This window comes from Pistacia vera, unplaced genomic scaffold (assembly GCF_008641045.1).
Source record: "Pistacia vera cultivar Batoury unplaced genomic scaffold, PisVer_v2 Contig1022, whole genome shotgun sequence".
NCBI classification, from domain to species: Eukaryota; Viridiplantae; Streptophyta; class Magnoliopsida; order Sapindales; family Anacardiaceae; genus Pistacia; species Pistacia vera.
The window spans coordinates 224,655-242,571 of record NW_022195053.1 but is presented as its reverse complement, the minus strand read 5'-3'; the positions used below and the strand labels follow the sequence as shown (position 1 = coordinate 242,571).

The 17,917-nt window shown below is 36.0% G+C and overlaps 4 protein-coding genes across 4 annotated transcripts; 3 read left to right on the top strand and 1 right to left on the bottom strand.

Annotated features, from left to right (window-relative positions):
- The first annotated feature begins 596 nt into the window (after nt 1-596).
- On the top strand, nt 597-1,478 carry LOC116122528 (putative invertase inhibitor). The gene has a single exon (XM_031408371.1). The coding sequence runs from the start codon at nt 621-623 to the stop codon at nt 1,188-1,190; it is 570 nt and encodes a 189-aa protein (XP_031264231.1). The 5' UTR covers nt 597-620; the 3' UTR covers nt 1,191-1,478.
- A 617-nt stretch (nt 1,479-2,095) lies between these two features.
- Nucleotides 2,096-4,607, bottom strand: LOC116122388 (nuclear intron maturase 2, mitochondrial-like). Its single transcript, XM_031408244.1, has one exon. It carries the CDS (start codon nt 4,411-4,413, stop codon nt 2,227-2,229), a length of 2,187 nt encoding a protein of 728 aa, XP_031264104.1. The 5' UTR covers nt 4,414-4,607; the 3' UTR covers nt 2,096-2,226.
- A 266-nt stretch (nt 4,608-4,873) lies between these two features.
- LOC116122507 (ATP synthase delta chain, chloroplastic-like) lies at nt 4,874-5,872 on the top strand. Its single transcript, XM_031408354.1, has one exon. It carries the CDS (start codon nt 4,963-4,965, stop codon nt 5,659-5,661), a length of 699 nt encoding a protein of 232 aa, XP_031264214.1. The 5' UTR covers nt 4,874-4,962; the 3' UTR covers nt 5,662-5,872.
- A 5,345-nt stretch (nt 5,873-11,217) lies between these two features.
- On the top strand, nt 11,218-16,624 carry LOC116122474 (ubiquitin carboxyl-terminal hydrolase 8-like). Its single transcript, XM_031408316.1, has 5 exons — nt 11,218-11,472; nt 11,571-11,719; nt 11,953-12,525; nt 13,086-13,359; nt 16,172-16,624. The coding sequence occupies exons 1-5, from the start codon at nt 11,281-11,283 to the stop codon at nt 16,286-16,288; spliced, it is 1,305 nt and encodes a 434-aa protein (XP_031264176.1). The 5' UTR covers nt 11,218-11,280; the 3' UTR covers nt 16,289-16,624.
- The last annotated feature ends 1,293 nt before the right edge of the window (nt 16,625-17,917 follow it).

The following is a 17,917-nucleotide window of genomic DNA, read 5'->3' as shown; positions in this document are numbered from 1 at the left end:
TTAAATTTTCTTGCGTTTTGCCTTCGGACTCCCAACCTCATCTGGTCTTTTAACAAATCACAAGGTTCTATGCAAATTAAATTTATTAGTGAGCCTGGGTTATGTTTAGAAGCCAACAAGTTTAATTAATTGAATGATATATGTAGAGGCCAACAAGTTTATAATTGATGTTTGTACTTTGTAGAGTCTACTGCCAAATCCAATACGCTTCAATCATATTCTTTTGCAATTTATAATTACAATTAGTGATGATCTCAATAGACTTAACCATAACTAATGGAAACAAAACTTTATTTCTTCACTTTTAATCTTCGTATAAGCAATTACATTTCCGCAACAATCCCTTTAATATTAAGTGATAAAGGATTAAATTACATATTTCTGTAATTTAATCCTATGCTGATGACTACAAGTGACCTTCTAGGAAGCTTCCTTGAGCTAGCTACAAACCAAATCTACAATATCTGAATTTAGTTTCAATTTTTTCTCTTTTATTTCTTAAATGAGCACAAAATATTAAATTATGCTACGAAGCTTCCTTCAAATGACAAATTCTTACTACCAAAGCTATACATAACACGCATAGTATTCCTACACAAACAACACACCAACCTTGCAAAATGTGGCATTTATCTTTCTTCTTCCTCTTCTTCTTCATTCTAACTTCTCCAAATTACAAAACCTTTACTTCAACTGCTACATCACTCGATATACTTGACCAAACTTGTAGAACATGTGCTGATAGATCCATCGTCTTTAGCTACAATGTATGTTTAAATTCTCTCCAAACAATCCCAGTTTGTCATGCCACTAATCTTCAGGGACTAGCATTGATTGCCATGGAACTAGCTCTAGAGAATGCAACTACTTCAATTTCAACCATAAATAAGCTGTTGACAAGCGGAACTTTGGACCCTTTTGCGCTAGCTTGCTTAGAGGATTGCTTGAAACTGTATTCAAGTGCGGTTGTCACACTGATAGATGCTACTGGAGCTTTTTTGACCGGGGAATATGGTATAGCCAATGTGTGGCTGACTGCAGTTATGGAAGCGTCAACGACATGCGAAGAAGGATTCTCAGAAAGGGAAGAGATGGAGTGTCCTCTGAAAAAAGAGAATTATAATCTCTTTCAGTTATGTGATATTGCATTATGCATCATCAACTTGCTTTCTCTACATGTAAATTCTTAACTAAGTGGTATTTGCACTTATTTGTGTATTGTGTAAGGTAATGCAGCCATGATAGTCCAGGAAACAAAGGAGGACTTATTATTAGAGAACATAAGCTTTCAAACCCAACCAAATAAAGCAATGTCAGTTACATCCTATCAGTATTTTGTTTATGGTTATTCACTGCTATTTGTAACTTTGACCAAATTATTTCTTAGTCCAATTCCCAGCTCCGTTATATATTAGCAACTGCTTTTGTTTTAACATTGATAGACAACTGAAGTCACTGTAGACAACAAAAAATTAATAATACTGTAGTTTCATTCTGGGGAATACAAAGCATCAGGACGATTTTATCTTCCGATGCTATAACCTTTGCAATTATTGAGACAGCAGAGGAGCAAATTCAATTACAAATCATCGAATTTTACACATTTAAATTTGGAATTGAAAGATTGAATCTCTGCAAAACATGAGGAAGCAGGAAAACTAAGGCTGAAATTTGAAGTTTAAAGACAAACATGTTTTCAATTATATTAGGCATCAACAACTCTTTAATTCCGCAGACTTTGTATTTTCACGCTGGTAAAAATTGAGCAGAGTCGAACTTCCCCAAAAATGTATCGGTTCAGATTCACTAATCTGAATATACAATCTAAATGGGCGGGAGCCTAATAATTTTCATCTCACCATCCCAAAAAGCTTAGCAAGGCTTTGTATCAAAAGGACGAAAGAAGTTCACAAAATTGCAGGTTGAAACTATTCATCCCCCAAAACTTTTCTTGTGAAATATGAGTTAAATAACTGGGAACTGCAGCATTTCAATTGAATCTTTTTAAACGTGAGGAATATATACTCTTTTTACAAATATTATACAAACAGATTCTGTGGCTCCTTTTAACCTTCTCTTCTTATCGATTAGAAAACTTCCTCTAAGGAAGTAAGTGTTTCATTAATTTTGTAAAGAATACATTTGATTCACCGTTGCTTCCCCTAACCAATACAATCCCAAGACCAGCAAAATTTCACTCTTCAAGCAGAGTTAAAAGCAGTAATCTTACATTCCAGCAGCATGAAGTCCTTCACTTTCTTCCACTTCTTTTGTCTTGTTATCAGAGCTGTCATGATTCAAGGCCAATAACAATTTCTGATCTTTGTCCACATTGCTGATACTACTCTTTACCAGGGAAAGCTGATCCATCGCAATAGCATTTCTTTTGTAGTTCCAAACAAGCATTGAAATGTAATCCTGGGGCGAAACAAGACCTTGTTCTCTAATGCAACTTCGTTGCTCTTCCACAGTTTTTGGATCATCAAGCTTTGTATACTCAAGCAATGCTTTCTCATGGCCAGGTCTCCAGTTGCTTGGGAAGGGTGAATAGTCGGCCTCAGGTACAAGGGACATTCTAGTATACAAAAGTCCATCAATTGATTCGACAAGACCCATTCTCAGCAAATTCTGATAATCAGGTGACTGTCCTTTCTTCTCTTTCAGAGGACGACTCAGATTCCGAGAACCAATTGTATAAACCTTTGCCCGTGAACGCAGCTTGTATTTTGCGGCATAAAGCTTTGCAAGTGAACCCCTTATGATGTAGGAACAAAAACTCACAATTTTCTTCCGATTGTCTGCATATCTATACCATTCAGCCATCGTTGCCAAGAATTTGTTCATTTGTGCATTTGTGTGAGCTTGAGTGGCATGAAACATTCTGAAACATGGCTGTGGATCTGGATCCCGATCACCCTTAAGAAAGTTTAACTTCCTAAATTGTTTGATGCACTGTTTCAAACTAGCAGTGACAGACAAAAGAGTGCCCACACCTTTCTCGCTAATAATCCTCCCTCCAGTTGCTGTGTAGCGAAGGGTAGGATAAACAACTCTCCGACACAGCACATGGTCAAGAAACATTATACCCTTTGTTATGTGCTCAATAGGGAGGCTTTCATTGTCAAGCTTGAGCATGTATCTCTGATCAACAAACTCAATTAACTGCTTTCTCAATGTTGCTGCATCGGCCCTTGGCCCACGGACACCAATCAAAATATGACCTCCATATCGTACATAATCCATCTTCCTGGTCTTATCTGGCCCACTAGTTGGCACAAACTCTGGCCAAGATGTGTTTCCCTGTTCAGCTTCCCCTTCCGGGGTATTCCATATCACATCAGTCTTCGAAGGTCGATAAAACTCCTTAATCTTTCCCTCCATCCAACGGTCCAATTCATCAAGACATATATTAGCCAAAAGGGGGCTAAGAATTCCACAGTGCCCCCATGAAGGAAGCTTCTCTGCCTCTTCAGGAGCAAACCCAAAAAAGGCCTCTAACCAATAAGGGTCTGGCTTTGGCTCATCCTCTGCCAACACTTTCTTCTTCTGATTCTTTCTCTTCTTCTTTTTCTTCTTCTCTCCCTCATCAACCTGGCTCGTGATAACTGGTGTAACCAAAGCCAATTTCACCAAATCAATCACCTTCTTATCTCTCACATCCCTCATTAAAGCACTTATCACCAATCCCACCTTCATTCCATCCAAAACCGTACTCAAATCTCCTTTAATATACCACAAATACCCTGCAAAATTCCTCCTAATCACTCTCAACACTGTGTGCGCATTTCTCCCAGGCCTAAAAGCAAATGACTTTTGTGAAAATCTAGCCTCATATATCGGCTCTAAAATCATAAGCAAGACCTCCTGAACTATCTTATCTTGAAATGGGGCGGGTTGTGTTGTCGTCAATATTGCCTTAATCTTCCTCTTGGATAAAGATTCATATTCAGTCTTATCTTTAGGCGATTTAATGAAAAACTGTAACCTAGCACCCCATTTAAACCTATTATCAAGAACAGCATTCCTCAACCCCAACAAATCCTCTAATGCTGATTTCTGTACAGCACTACGAGGCATATACGCCCCCATCTCATCAGCACATACTTTTTGATAAGCTAATACCCACAACTCGAATCTACGGAGATAGGAGGTTAAATTGGTAACTATCCTATCAGGTTCCCGGAAATTCTCAATCCACATCTGCGAACAAACTGAGACGCCGTCTTCTTTCATCAGGTTTAAAGGGTCATCGGGATCCGATGTACGCCGTTGCACAGGAGAAAATGAAAGAAGGCGAAAAAATGAGAAACCATTTGGCCTAGGGTTTAGTGCGTTTGGTTGGTGACAGACAATAGAAATAGTATTGGAATTTGTGAGAATGTGATGAGTAAAAATGGTGAGGCGACGATACATGAGGAAATTTGGTGAAACTAATCAATCAATTTTTTTCTGGGTTTTCAATTAGATGAGATTCTATAATTACACACTGTATACCGTGTTGCATATTCAAGAACAAAGAGCACTTACTTGATATGAAATCGTTAGGTGAGATTTTAATCTTCCCTTTTGCGCTCTGAGCTCAGCTTGATGACTGGTTTTCAGAAAACCCTTGCTAAAACCCTGGTCTTCTGATTATAATTATTAATATTTATTTTCCAAGAAAAACCCTGGGAAATAGCCCAAACCCTTTGTTCTTCTGATTCTCGGATATTGTCTTGTGCCCTTCATCTTTGTTGTAATTATGTCTGTGTCCCATGACTTCATTGTTTTTGTTTTTCTTTTACTCCAAAAAAATTAAATAAGCATGATGTTAACCAGAGAGCCTACCAATCCACCCTCCATTCCTCTCCTTTGTTTCAGTCTCCACCCTCATTTTCCCTCTTAACCCAATCCAAACGTCTTTCAGCACTCACTCCTTCTCTCACAAACACAAACACAGAGAGAGCTTCAAACTCTCCATCAATGGCGTCTCTCCAGCAAACCCCAACGGCTCTCTCCCTCCAATCCAATCTCCTCTCCCCCTCCCTCCGCCTCCCCAAAAACCCATTCATTCTCAACCTCTCCGCCCCGCGCCGTAATTTCACCGGCGTCAAAATGTCCGCCACCGTTGCCGGAAGCTACGCCGCCGCCCTCGCCGACGTGGCCAAATCCAACAACACTCTCGACTCCACCAGCGCCGACATTGAAAAGATCGAGAAATTTTTCGCCGACAAATCGGTCTACGACTTCTTCGCCAACCCCACCATCGACCCGGAAAAGAAACGACAAGTCATCGACGAAATCTCCAAGTCCTCCGCGCTGCAGCCGCACACGGCGAACTTCTTGAACATTTTGATTGACTCCAAGAGAGTCGACGCGATCAAGGACATAGTGAAGGAGTTCGAGAAGGTATACAACAGCCTAACGGATACCGAATCGGCAGTGGTGAGCTCGGTGGTGCAGTTGGAGTCGGAGCACTTGGCGCAGATCGCGAAGCAGGTGCAGAAGCTGACCGGGGCAAAGAATGTGAGGATAAAGACGGTGATTGAGCCGAGTTTGGTGGCTGGTTTCACAATAAGGTACGGGAACGCTGGGTCGAAGCTGATTGATATGAGTGTGAAGAAGCAGCTGGAGGAGATCGCGGCGGAGCTCGATTTAGGAGATATTCAACTTGCTGTATGAGAAATTTGATGAAATTTATGAAGCTAAATTTGTATCACTTTTTTTTAAGATTTAATGTGAATTTTTTTTTTTTTTTTTTTTTATGTGGAAGTTGGATTTAAATTATGAGAATTATATTGTAATTCATGGAGAGAGCTTGGGATAAAATCTCTTGTTCTTGCATTACTTTGTAATTTAATGTAAAAGATTTTGGGGAGAATTTTTAAATGAATCGAAAATTGTGATTGCCCTTTCACTACCTAGCAAAATGAAATATCTCTGGAGATTGAAGAATATGTGGAGATAAGCAGAGCAATTGATATAAAATCTCCCTACTTTATGATAATCTTTTAAAATGGTTTTACACTTTTACCCAAATTGCTACCAATATTATTTTATATCAACCTTAACTTGCACAGATTATTTCAAATTCCTTATTTTATGATTCAACTTATATTATACAAACTTTTGCATTCAATTATCATACTTATTATTTTAGAATTTTCAAATTTTATTGCATTATATAATACAAACTTTTACATTCAGTTACACCTACAAATTTTTATGACAATTTTTTACACATATATTATTTCAAGATTCTTAATTTACATTGGTCATTATTTTTATTTAACCTGAATTTTATAATTTTATTTCCAATTATAATATTCTAAAGGATCAAAATACCTTTTTAATATTATAATTTGAATGAGACTAGACATGGCAAACGGGCGGGCTAGGTAGCCACGGGTCACGGGTGAAACGGGTACGGGTCCACGGGCCGATTTTTTCTACAAGTCACCCACATATAATGGCATTTTCTGTAATTTTTTTTCAAGTTTTTGTTATTTTTTCATTGTTTTTGTTATTCAAATTGCATACTTGAATATGTAAATTGTATTGATATAAAATTCTTTTATTAAGCTTGAATAACTTGGTTAATTATATTAAATAAATGGATGGTTAAATTAAATTTGATTAGATTTCACCAAACATCATTAATTCATTATTAATATTTTTCATATTTATATCAAACTTCACCATATAGAATTAGTAAACACTAAACACTAAACATACATAGTAATTACTAATTGGTAAACACTACAAACATAGAATTAGTAAACACTAAACACTAAACATACATAGTAATTACTAATTAGTAAACACTAAACATATAGAATTAGTAAACACTAAACACTAAACATACATAGTAATTACTAATTAGTAAACACTAAACATATAAAATTGTTCAACATTCAACATACATACATAGTAAACACTAAACAATTAAACATATAGAATTGTTCAACCAAACACACTAAACAAACAAAGTCTATTACACATTGACGGCGTTAGAAGCCACCCTTAATTCTGTAATCTCCTTCTCCGCTAGCGGCTTAATCGCAGAACAAAGCTAAGCATCATCAATTTCATCTTCTACAATTAATAAAATATAAGTTAACTATCGTAATATATTAACAAACTAAAATATTAAAACATGTAAAATATAAGTTAAAATGTTACCTTTAACTTCATATTTAGAAATCCATGTCTTGATGCATATCAAGGACTCTGCATTCTCTGGAAAAAGTGAACTTTGATATTTATTGAGCACTTTGCTACCAACATTGAAACTGGACTCCGAAGCAACAGTTGTTATTGGTATACTCATCACATCACGGCCATCATGGAAATTATTAGGTATCGATCACTATTTTACTTCCAATGGTCCAGGATATCCAGATTACAAAATTTGATGCGATCAAACCTTGCCTCTCTCAAATAAGTATCCAATTCAGACTTCTTAGTAGCACTAAAGTCACTCTCGTAGTAGTCAAATTTCTGCAACATTTAAATATTTAAATTTAATAAAGCAAAATTACAAAATAAGCAAAACCTTATTAATCACAAGAATATAAAAATATTTAGGGAGTAGTGACTTACACAGATATCATCTCCAAGGATATTAGGACTACTAATCTGTACCCAAGGATCGTTGGGAACCTCATTGCAACTTAGACCCTCATAAGCAGCAAAAAGCTTATACAACTCCTGCTTGACCAACTCCAACTTTCTTGATACAATTATTGAGCCATCAACTTTTTTGTAACAAAACTCAACAAACTTAAACTTGAAACGTGGGTCTAGAATTGCTGCAATTGCTAACACAACGCTATAAGAATCCCAATATTTGTCAAACGTTACTTTCATTTGACTTGTCATGATACTAACAACTTCATCCTCATTTTCCATCTCTTCGTATAAATGCACTTGAACTCTTCACACATTTCTGAGGTACAAGTTTGTTGTGGGGTATTAGGAACCCGAAAAAAGAGTAGTGATGTCATAAAATGGTTGCAAGAACTTGCAAATCCTCACCCCCCCCCCCCCCCCCTTCTCCCATTCTTCATCTGAAGAGACAACTTTTATAATTGGGATCTATCAGTGCAAATAACAAACACACGACAGTATATTAAACGCACTTTCAAGCTTAAATAGTGGAATTCCATCTTGTGGGAACATCCTTCGATCCTTTTGAACTTATCACACCAATTTATTTAACAAGTTCTTCAACTTGATTCTTTAGCCTCACTTCCTTTACATATTTCACACCTTTCATGAATCTATTGTAAAGCCACGCTACTACCTTAACACCCTTCTTGGACTATAGATTCAGATATGTACACATCGCACATGAAAAAGAACCATCACATAATAAAACATTTTGCACACAAAGTTGACTCCTTAAAATGTCTTCCATTTTATCATTGTTACTTGCATTGTCTAATGTAAGAGAGAAGACTTTCTTTTCAATCCCCCAATCTTTTAAGAAATCATACACTATGTTTGACAAAAGAGCCCCCGAGTGTGGAGGAGGAACATGGCAAAAATTCAGAATTATACTTTGTAACTCTCAGTTCTCATCAACATAGTGAGCCGTTAAAGAAATATACCCATCAGTAGTACAAGAACTCCAAATATCAGAAGCCAAGCATATTCTACCCGAAACCCTCTCTAAAGCAAGCTTAATCCTTTCCTTCTCCCTGTAATATATCTTTAAGCAATCCGCCTTAGCGGTGTTCCTGGTATAATGCTTAACTTCATGATTCAAATACATGTGGACATCCTTAATTCCTTCATGCTCAACTATTGAATATGGGTAATTATGTTTTATGATTCCTATTGCCATTTTCTCACGATAAATTTCTTGAGAAATCTTCAAACGTCTCAATTTAGTATCACAATCCATCATCATTTGATCTACACTACTAGTAATGGTACGTTTAGGATAACCTTCCATATGGCGCCTCATATTCTTAGTCACATGACTGGAACTACCATGTGCATAAGACTTACCACAAATTATACACTTTGCCCTTACCTCTCCATTATCTTATATATATATTGTAAATTGACCCCAAACATCTGAAACTTTACGTCTTTTTGGACAAATAGTACTACCACTAGAAGAAGGTTGACCTACGACTACATTACGAGCCATTTCTATTGTCTCATTAAACAAATATGTAGACTCCTCCATGCCAAGCCAATCTAAAGGACACAACAGAATATTTATATTTAAATTAATTAATCAATCATAACAATTCATCCAAAATAAAAACAAAACACTCTCATATATTTTACAAGCAAACCAACCTTACCAAATGGTTGGATTTTTCCAACTCAACACTCAACACTCCTCAACTCCAATAATTCAATGCTCACAAATCACAATGCAAATAATGATTCTAACATTAATAGAAATTTGAAATCATACAAAAACTCAATGTTCACAACTTACCAGTCACAATGCAAATAATGAATCAAAACTCAATTCTCACGGTGCAAATAATGGTAGTTAAATGTATTGTCTTGTTTGCCCAAAGCATTTGCCAACTTGGTGAAAACGTTTACCTTTGAGAGTGACAATTGTTGTTGAGAGTTAGGCGACGTCGAAGTGAGAGAGAGTGAGAGTGAGAGGAGAGCAAAAGCTGTCATTCATCGGCGTGACAGGGTGAGAGAGTTCAGACTAAGCTGAGAGTTGCGTCGAAGCAAAATAAGAGTGAGAGGAGACCTATAGTTGCTGTTGTTTAGTCGGCGATGGCCTGGGTTTGGGAGCTGCCGTTCGTTGGCGTGAGTGAGCGCGAGAAAGTTGAGACTGAGCTGAGAGTTGTCGGAGCAGAATGACAGTGAGATGAGAGCTACAGTTGATGTTGTTTCGTCGACGACGGCCTAGGTTTGGGAGCTGCTATTCGTCGGCAACAGTGAGCTCTGACCATTGCTGCGTGAATGAGCTGTGAGTGAGTGTGCTGATGTTGCGTGAGAGAAGAGAGTTGAGTGTGTACTCCTAGGTTTGAGAGCTACCGTTCGTCGGTGATAGCGAGCTTTGACAGTGGCTGCGTCCTGCGTGAGTNACTGTCCAACACTTAACCACTTGGACTTCTATTTGAAAACTAAAGTAATGCATTAAATTGAAGAAAACCCACTGTTATTGTCGTGGGGTGCATGTGCTAATTACAATATTGATTTACAACAAACCAATATGTGTAACTCATAACTGTCAAGAGGTAATTTAAAAACCAGCAAAATATTGGATAATACACTTGATGTGAGCGGCAAAGTTAACCTTGTGAGGATGCTAATTTGAGCATACTACCCTCTTCCAATCAGTTTATCACTGTTATAACTAGTAGGCCTAACCACTGTACCAAACCTCTGACAGTAAAATTCATTAAAATGGTTTAATTCTAGTACTAATGAATTTTCAAAAGATACCCTTGTTACAGAATGGTAGGTCCATCTCATTGGAATTGCTGGACAGATTCATGCTAATTTTTGAGTGGGTTGTTGCCCTTGTGTGCGTCTCTATCCACCAAAGATGGGGAAACTTTAGAATATAACCTTAAATCCCCAAGAGAAATTCTGAAAGCCTAATTTGACTAAATTAGTACCAGAAGTCTTATTCTCTAACTTGTATTCGCCAGTAAATTCTGGAGTCATTTCTTTGTCATGATCACATCAATAGGTTTAGATACTAAAATTCTGGAGTTGTTTCTTTGTCATGATCACATCAATTGGTTTCAGATAATGATTTAATGTGTAGTTTGACTTGTAGATAGCTTGAAATTCTTAATAGGATCTAAACATGGAATTATAGGTTTTGTAAGTTAAATGTTTTTGAAGAATTAAACTGTTCAGTTCTATCTTTTTTGATTGTGTGTGATACTGGGCTTGTCAGGAGATTAAATTATGGTTGATTTTGATTCAAATACGTAAATCTGAGCACTGTGATTTAATAAGCATAGTCTTGATAAAATTTGACTTAAATATGCATATTTACGTGCCTAGCTTATTTTATTTAATCAATTCAGAAATTGGACAAGTTGTGGCAGACTTGAAATCTATAATTTGAACTACCAAATTATCAGATTAGAATTAATTTTTTGAATTCATTGGAAATTTATCTTTGTACATTGAAGAAATCTGATTTCATTTAGAAGTGAATTGCTCACTATCTTAGGATTTCTATGATTACATCACTACTCACCAAACACATTTGCTTAATTCTGGCCTCAGGGACAATATAAATCAACACTGGTTTGTCCTGTTTGCAAGAAGGTTTCTACTACCTTTGATCCATTCATGTACCTGTCGCTACCTCTACCATCAACAACAATGCGGGCAATGACTTTAACAGTACTGAGTACTGATGGAAATGCTAAGCCGTCTCCATATACCATTACTGTCCCTAAGTATGGAAAGTTTGAAGATCTTATTAGGGCTCTAAGTGTTGCATGTTCCTTAGGGGTTGATGAGACATTACTAGTTGCTGAGGTATATATATCTCAATGTGTTAGATAACCTCCTAGTAGATATGTTGAGAATGTTCGTATTTTCAAATTTGATCTCTAAAAATATATAGTTTTATACAGATTTACAACAACCGCATTATACGTTATCTAGAGGAGCCTGCTGATTCTTTATCCTTAATCAGAGATGATGACCAACTGGTTGCTTATAGGTTGAGGAAAGATAGTAACAAAGATCTTTTGGTTGTTTTTATGCACCAGCAGATTGAGGAGTAAGTTTGTTTATATACTTCGTCACATATTCAGTATGCTGGGTTTCTTCTTACAAATTTTATGTACAAAAATATAGCAGTATGTATGCAAGTGCATGTATGAGGTGATCATTGTTGTCCATGAAGTTGCTACATTTATGTTTATTAAGTTACTTTGTTCTTAAGAATATCTATAAATATTATTCTGTAACACCAATACCCTGCTCTCTAATTTATTTTGTGATGTCTATCAGGCAGTGCATCCCTGAGAAACTGACTTCAGGCTTGAAGGCTTTAGGAATACCTCTTGTAGCTAAAATTTGCAATTCAGTTAATGGATTTGATATCCACAATCTGTATCTAAAGTTGCTTAATTCATTCCGTATACCTGCTGGAGATTGTAATGATAATGATGCCTCTGGGAACACTGCAGCTGAAGAACTTAGACAGATGGAGAATACAAGAAGTGAGGATGCAATAACTTCTCTCACAGATGGGGAAGCAACTACTCCACCAGACATGAAAGTGGTTGATTCAACTTCAGATGCTGAACTACAGTTTTACTTGTCAGATGAGAAGGGAATGATCAAGCACCTAAAAATAGTAATGAATGAGCCAGTGGAAGTGACAGGTGAACCTGGGCGGTTGTATGTGCTTGTAAGTTGGCCAGAAAAAGTTATTGAACAATATGATACAAGACTCCTCAGTACTTTGCCTGAAATTTTCAAGTCTGGTTTTCTTGCAAAGAGACCTCAGGAGTCTGTTTCTCTGTACAAGTGTCTTGAAGCTTTCTTGATGGAGGAACCTCTTGGACCGGAAGACATGTGGTCAGTGTCTAGATCATTACCTTTAATTCTAGCCTAAGAAATATTTTTTGCATTGTATGTAGACCTACAAAGTTTCACATGAAATATAGGAGTTCAGATATTCTGAACAATAAGTGGTTAATTCTGGTTCTCTGTTAAGTTCTATTCTTAATACTTTCCTTGTATTCTGCTTAATGTCGTGAAACAGAACTTTGCGTTGAGTTAAAGTTTGCATGAAGATTTTGTTTGTTATTTGTTTACTGTTAGTATATATGGGAAGTGCTAAATTTATATATATAAGTTCACTTTAAAGGTTTACTTGTGAGCATGGCTTATCATCCTTAAATAAGGTACCTTTGCTAGTGGTTAATCTTGTGTGCCTAAACTATTGGTCTATCAAACTTGTCTTTTCATAGATTAATTTAAAATTTGTGGGACTGCAATGGATTGAATTGATAAGTTCTTGTGGTATAAGATCTGTGATTTTCTCCTTGATGATATATCTAAAGTTTTGTATACTTTCTAGCTTCTTTGCCTGTCATTTGTCTTTCTAATGTTTGGTACTTTTGTGTTATCTTTAGGTATTGTCCTGGCTGCAAAAATCACCGGCAAGCCAGTAAAAAGTTAGATCTTTGGAGACTACCAGAGATTCTGGTTATTCATTTAAAAAGATTCTCATACAGCCGGTTCTTGAAGAACAAACTAGAGACATATGTTGACTTCCCGATCGATAATCTTGATTTGTCAACATACGTTGCTCACAAGAATGGCAAGCTATCTAATCAGTATATGCTTTATGCTGTTAGTAATCACTACGGAAGCATGGGAGGTGGTCATTACACTGCTTTTGTTCATGTAAGTTGGGTTATCTTCTTGGTTTTTTTTTTTTTTTTTTTTTAGCTGAATCTCGCTCTTTTAAGGACGCTTCTTTTGAGTAGCAAAGGGATAATAACAATAACCCCTTGAGGCTTGCTCTACTAACAATTATTTCCCCGTGGGTTCAAGAATATCATAAACTACTGTCTTGTTAGCTATGGTTTAGACAGACTTCAAAATGTCGTATATACCCTTGTCTCTCTCGGAGAGACCAAGGAAAAGTAAAATATTTATTAATTTTTCATGTCATAAAGATTTTATAGTAGAAAATTAAGACTGTGTTTGTTTTATTATTTGGATTAGTATTTTTTGAAAAAGTTAAGTTGGTTGTTATTACGAGGTAGGATTTGAAAATTGATAAAAACACCCCCAACATTAAAAAGTTTATAAATTGACAAAAACACCCCCACCCACCTACATTTGCCAGATTCCGGCAACCACCGTCGAAAGGTGGTTGGAATCTGACGTAATGGTACATGATCGGCTGGATCTGGCCAGTCGTGCGCTGATATAGCATTTTTCTGCCAAATCCACCATGGATATGGCCGAAAAAGGCCAAATCTATGGCTAGATTTGGCCATGGCTGTTGTTGACAACCAGATGTGGCCAAAGATCTACCTTTTTCTGGCCAAATTCGCAGTGGGTTTGGCCAGAAAAGGTCAGATCGGCGCACTATCGGTTAGATCCAGTTGGTAGTGTGCTATTACGTTAGATTCCAACCACTTTCCGACAGTGATGGCTGGAATCTGGCAAATGTGGGTGGGTGGGGGTGTTTTTGTCAATTTATAAACTTTTTTTGTTGGGGGTGTTTAGTTAAATTAACAAACCTACGGGGGTTTAAATAGTTGAATATAATAGGATTGAATTTTGAGAATAGAGAAACAAATATGCATTTTGGGTAGGATAGGGTAAAAAAAGTAAAACAAACAGGCCCTAATACTCTTAACAGGATTTTTTTGGAGTTTCATCAAACACCTTACAAAGACTATTAGACATTTAAGATTTAAAGTATCATCTATATATTTAGTGTTTTATTATAAGTTCTGATGTCATATTAAAGATAAAATCCCATGAAAGGAATAGCATGTATTAATACTCAACCTGCTGCTAAATAAGGAAAAAACAGTAGACTTAAAAATGGTAAACAAGCAGAGCAGATATTGTGATTAACCTCATGATGATATTTCTTTATCATCTCAAGTATGCCACATCTCATTAGCTCATTTTCTTCGAGCTCAGTAGCATGCAACAGTTTCTACTCTGTTTCTTTGAGGCATGCAGCTACGTTGCCGGCTCTTATGCCTTTGCAGCTCTTCTTCCTTCCTCACCTCTCACTCCTTTTATTTAACTTCTGTCATGCTCTTTCAGGTCATATTGCCTCAAATTTTCTGTTCATTTTATTCTCCTTTGCCATCTATAATTGATGGATTGATCAATTGATTGTGCATTTTTGTACAATTTAGACAAGATGTGAGGATTAGAGAGTATTTGCTGGTTTTGAGCTTTGTTAAGGTAGGCAAAAGAAATCCAGGGGGTGAGATATTATTTTCAAACTAACACCGTAAAAATAAAATAAAAAGTTAAAAAAAAAGAAAGAAAATAAATCGTTTTTACTTCATTTTCAAATTTGCTAAATTGAAGGATCTTGATTGCATGCACCATGTTTGTATTATTGTGGTATCGTTTTGTGAGATTTGCTGTGTGTTTTTTCCATTCATGCATCAGCAGGGAGATCTTTATTCTCTACTCTCTTAGTTATGCATTATTTAATGTGGTCGTTTTATATGATGGTCTCATTGATACAGATTATGGGGATAGTATTAGTCTATGCTTTCCAATGTTCCCTAAGATCTGATTTATCTTCTTATCAATGTCTAAGTGCCATGCTATCCTTCTGCTGTTTAATTTAATATAATCTTACTGATGTAAATGGTGGTTAGTGTTAATTTTGAAACTACAAGGATTTATTGGTGGTTGGAGCAAACTTCAGGACTGTGATTTGACCTTTTTTTTTTTAAAGTTTATTTTAAAATATGTTAGTCTATACTTCATCATTTTAAATTGGTGGCAACTTTACTGGTCTATGTGGTTGTATGCATCAATTCGACCTCCATGGGTTAATGTGCTGCATGACTATTTGGGCTGTTTTTAGGTGCTATTTCCGAAGTGTTATCACAAAGCCAGTCATATATGATAGTACTTGCACAAATATGAATGAGTAGACTCTTCTATTGTTTTTCATGATATGTTGCAACCTGGCTTTAATGAACTGTATGAACTATGGATTAACAGTTATGCTGTTGATAGAAATTGATAGTACTGATCAACTTACTTTCACCTGGTTTTAATATTTATTCAAGTATTTTGTGCGTGGAAATGCAAGAAACAATTCTTAGAGGCCTCGAGCCAGAAAATCTATTACTTGATCCAATAGTTGCTAAAGAGGACTTGTCTGCCTTGTCACTTCACACTTTGACTGCGTAAACAGTTTTTATCCCTGTAGGAATTTTGCTCATTTAGCTTTACTTAAGTGCATTTCTATTTCTGGCGTGTTGGACATTTAAATATGATCTTCCATTATAGCTAGCAGCAGAAGTTGTGAAGACATCAACTACGAATTTGATTTGTGGTCAGTGTCAGTGCAATACAAATATGTTGGCAGAGAGTGTGAGAAGGCGTGTGTGTATATGTATAATCATACTTTGATGAAGTAGGAGGGATTTTTCCTCATATGATATACGGTTAAGTGGCACAGTTGGGTTATTAATTGTAATTTTTTTTCCTGATGTAGCATGGGGGTGATCGATGGTACGACTTTGATGATAGCCATGTATCTCCAATCAGTCAGGACAAGATAAAGACTTCAGCTGCTTACGTTCTTTTCTACAGAAGAGTTGTGGAAGAATAGAGTTGTTAATTTGTGAAAATCCATATTGAAGCTTGAAGAAATTAGCATTTTTGTTGTGTTAAGTATTACAAATATCATATCATAATTTTTCCGTCTGGTCACAATTTTTTGTTTACATCTACAGTATCGAGGATGGATGATGGTGGGGAGAATCGAAAAGGTCAGAATAGGTATAGGTGTGGAACATAACTGTATCATAGTGACAACTGAAGAGGACGTGTAACCATATGAAAAAGAAAAGTTTAGATAGTTGGGTTGCTTTCAACCCCCATTACATTATATTCTTTATTAATTCCGTTACGACGCTTGAGTGAAGAAATTGAATTTCACTGACTAGATGCTGTTGATACATTAACTAACATTTATCATTATTATTTTTCATATTACCATTTTATATATATATATATGAAGATAGATGTGACACTGCCCCATTTAATTTCACTTCTCCAGAGCAGTAGGGACCAAGGTGAAGCTGAATTCATAGCTTGGACCAAATGTCGATACGGGTAGAAATCCTTTGACTCCAAATCTTCATTTATGGGCTTTAGATAATCCAGTAAGTAAAAGGATTTTCTACATTTTAACATGAAAGTAAGTTTAGCATGATAAGATTGAAGAAATCTTTAAGTTGATGATGTTGGTAAATATTAGGGGTGGTGGACCACTTAATTTGCATTTCCTTTTTAGTGTAAGATGTGACTTGACCATGTTGATTGTTGTTGTAGTACCATAGTACATGAGCCCCAGTTGATGAGTGGACCACTATTTACTTGGTTCACATTCTGCTCAAATTTCTGTGGCTCCCTTCTCTTTCTCTCCTCCACATTAATTACTTACATCTTAACCTTACAAAATGAGATGCCCACCAAGTAATATATTGTTTTACACAAAACCCCTCTTATCATTAATTAAGTTGTTATATTTGATTTTTCCATCTCTTTATCATGTTTGATGTGGGGGCCCTGGTTTTTTGAACTTTCTCAGCGCATGTTAGAGACAGGAAGTCATCGATCTATACAAATATATGTGAATGTAATCCTTTTCCAAGACAATAAGAAAAAGAAGAAACCTTTTTTTTTTCTTATTGTCTATACAAATATATGTGAATGTAATCCTTTTTTTAACTACTATTATTTTATCATACCCAAGAGGGATTAATGTCTACAAATTGGTAAATTGACTAACTAAAAAAATTACAACCCCAAAGAAAATGTATGTAGATATACTATTGGAAATCTGAAAGCATTAAGGTAGTTATAGGTTGGGTGAAATAATCAGAAGAAAATCTTGTGGGTACAAAAGAAGATTAGTGCAATTAATGTATTTAATTAAATATATCATTTATTGGAATAGGAAGAGATCAGGTGGTTTTTCTTAGAGATGGGGTTTTCCTTGTTCTAGAAAAAAGTTGATTCCTTTAGTTATACACCATTTAACGCCCAAACGTTTTGCAGGATCTAACAAAGGAGGTGAAATTGTTGTTAAGAAGTCATAATCTAAAAGGTAACTAGCATGCATCATAGTTACTTGTGGTAACATTAATATTTAAAATGTGACATTTTATCATGTTACAACTCTATTAATTACTAGTACTAGTCTATGGTTGGCAAACTAGATGATGTCTATTGC

Coding starts and splice junctions, on each gene's coding strand:
- LOC116122388 (XM_031408244.1), bottom strand. CDS start 4,413: ATGTATCGTCGCCTCACCATTTTTACTCATCACATTCTCACAAATTCC.
- LOC116122507 (XM_031408354.1), top strand. CDS start 4,963: ATGGCGTCTCTCCAGCAAACCCCAACGGCTCTCTCCCTCCAATCCAAT.
- LOC116122474 (XM_031408316.1), top strand. CDS start 11,281: ATGTACCTGTCGCTACCTCTACCATCAACAACAATGCGGGCAATGACT. Junction 11,473..11,570: donor AGACATTACTAGTTGCTGAG/GTATATATATCT, acceptor AGTTTTATACAG/ATTTACAACAACCGCATTAT. Junction 11,720..11,952: donor ATGCACCAGCAGATTGAGGA/GTAAGTTTGTTT, acceptor GATGTCTATCAG/GCAGTGCATCCCTGAGAAAC.
- LOC116122528 (XM_031408371.1), top strand. CDS start 621: ATGTGGCATTTATCTTTCTTCTTCCTCTTCTTCTTCATTCTAACTTCT.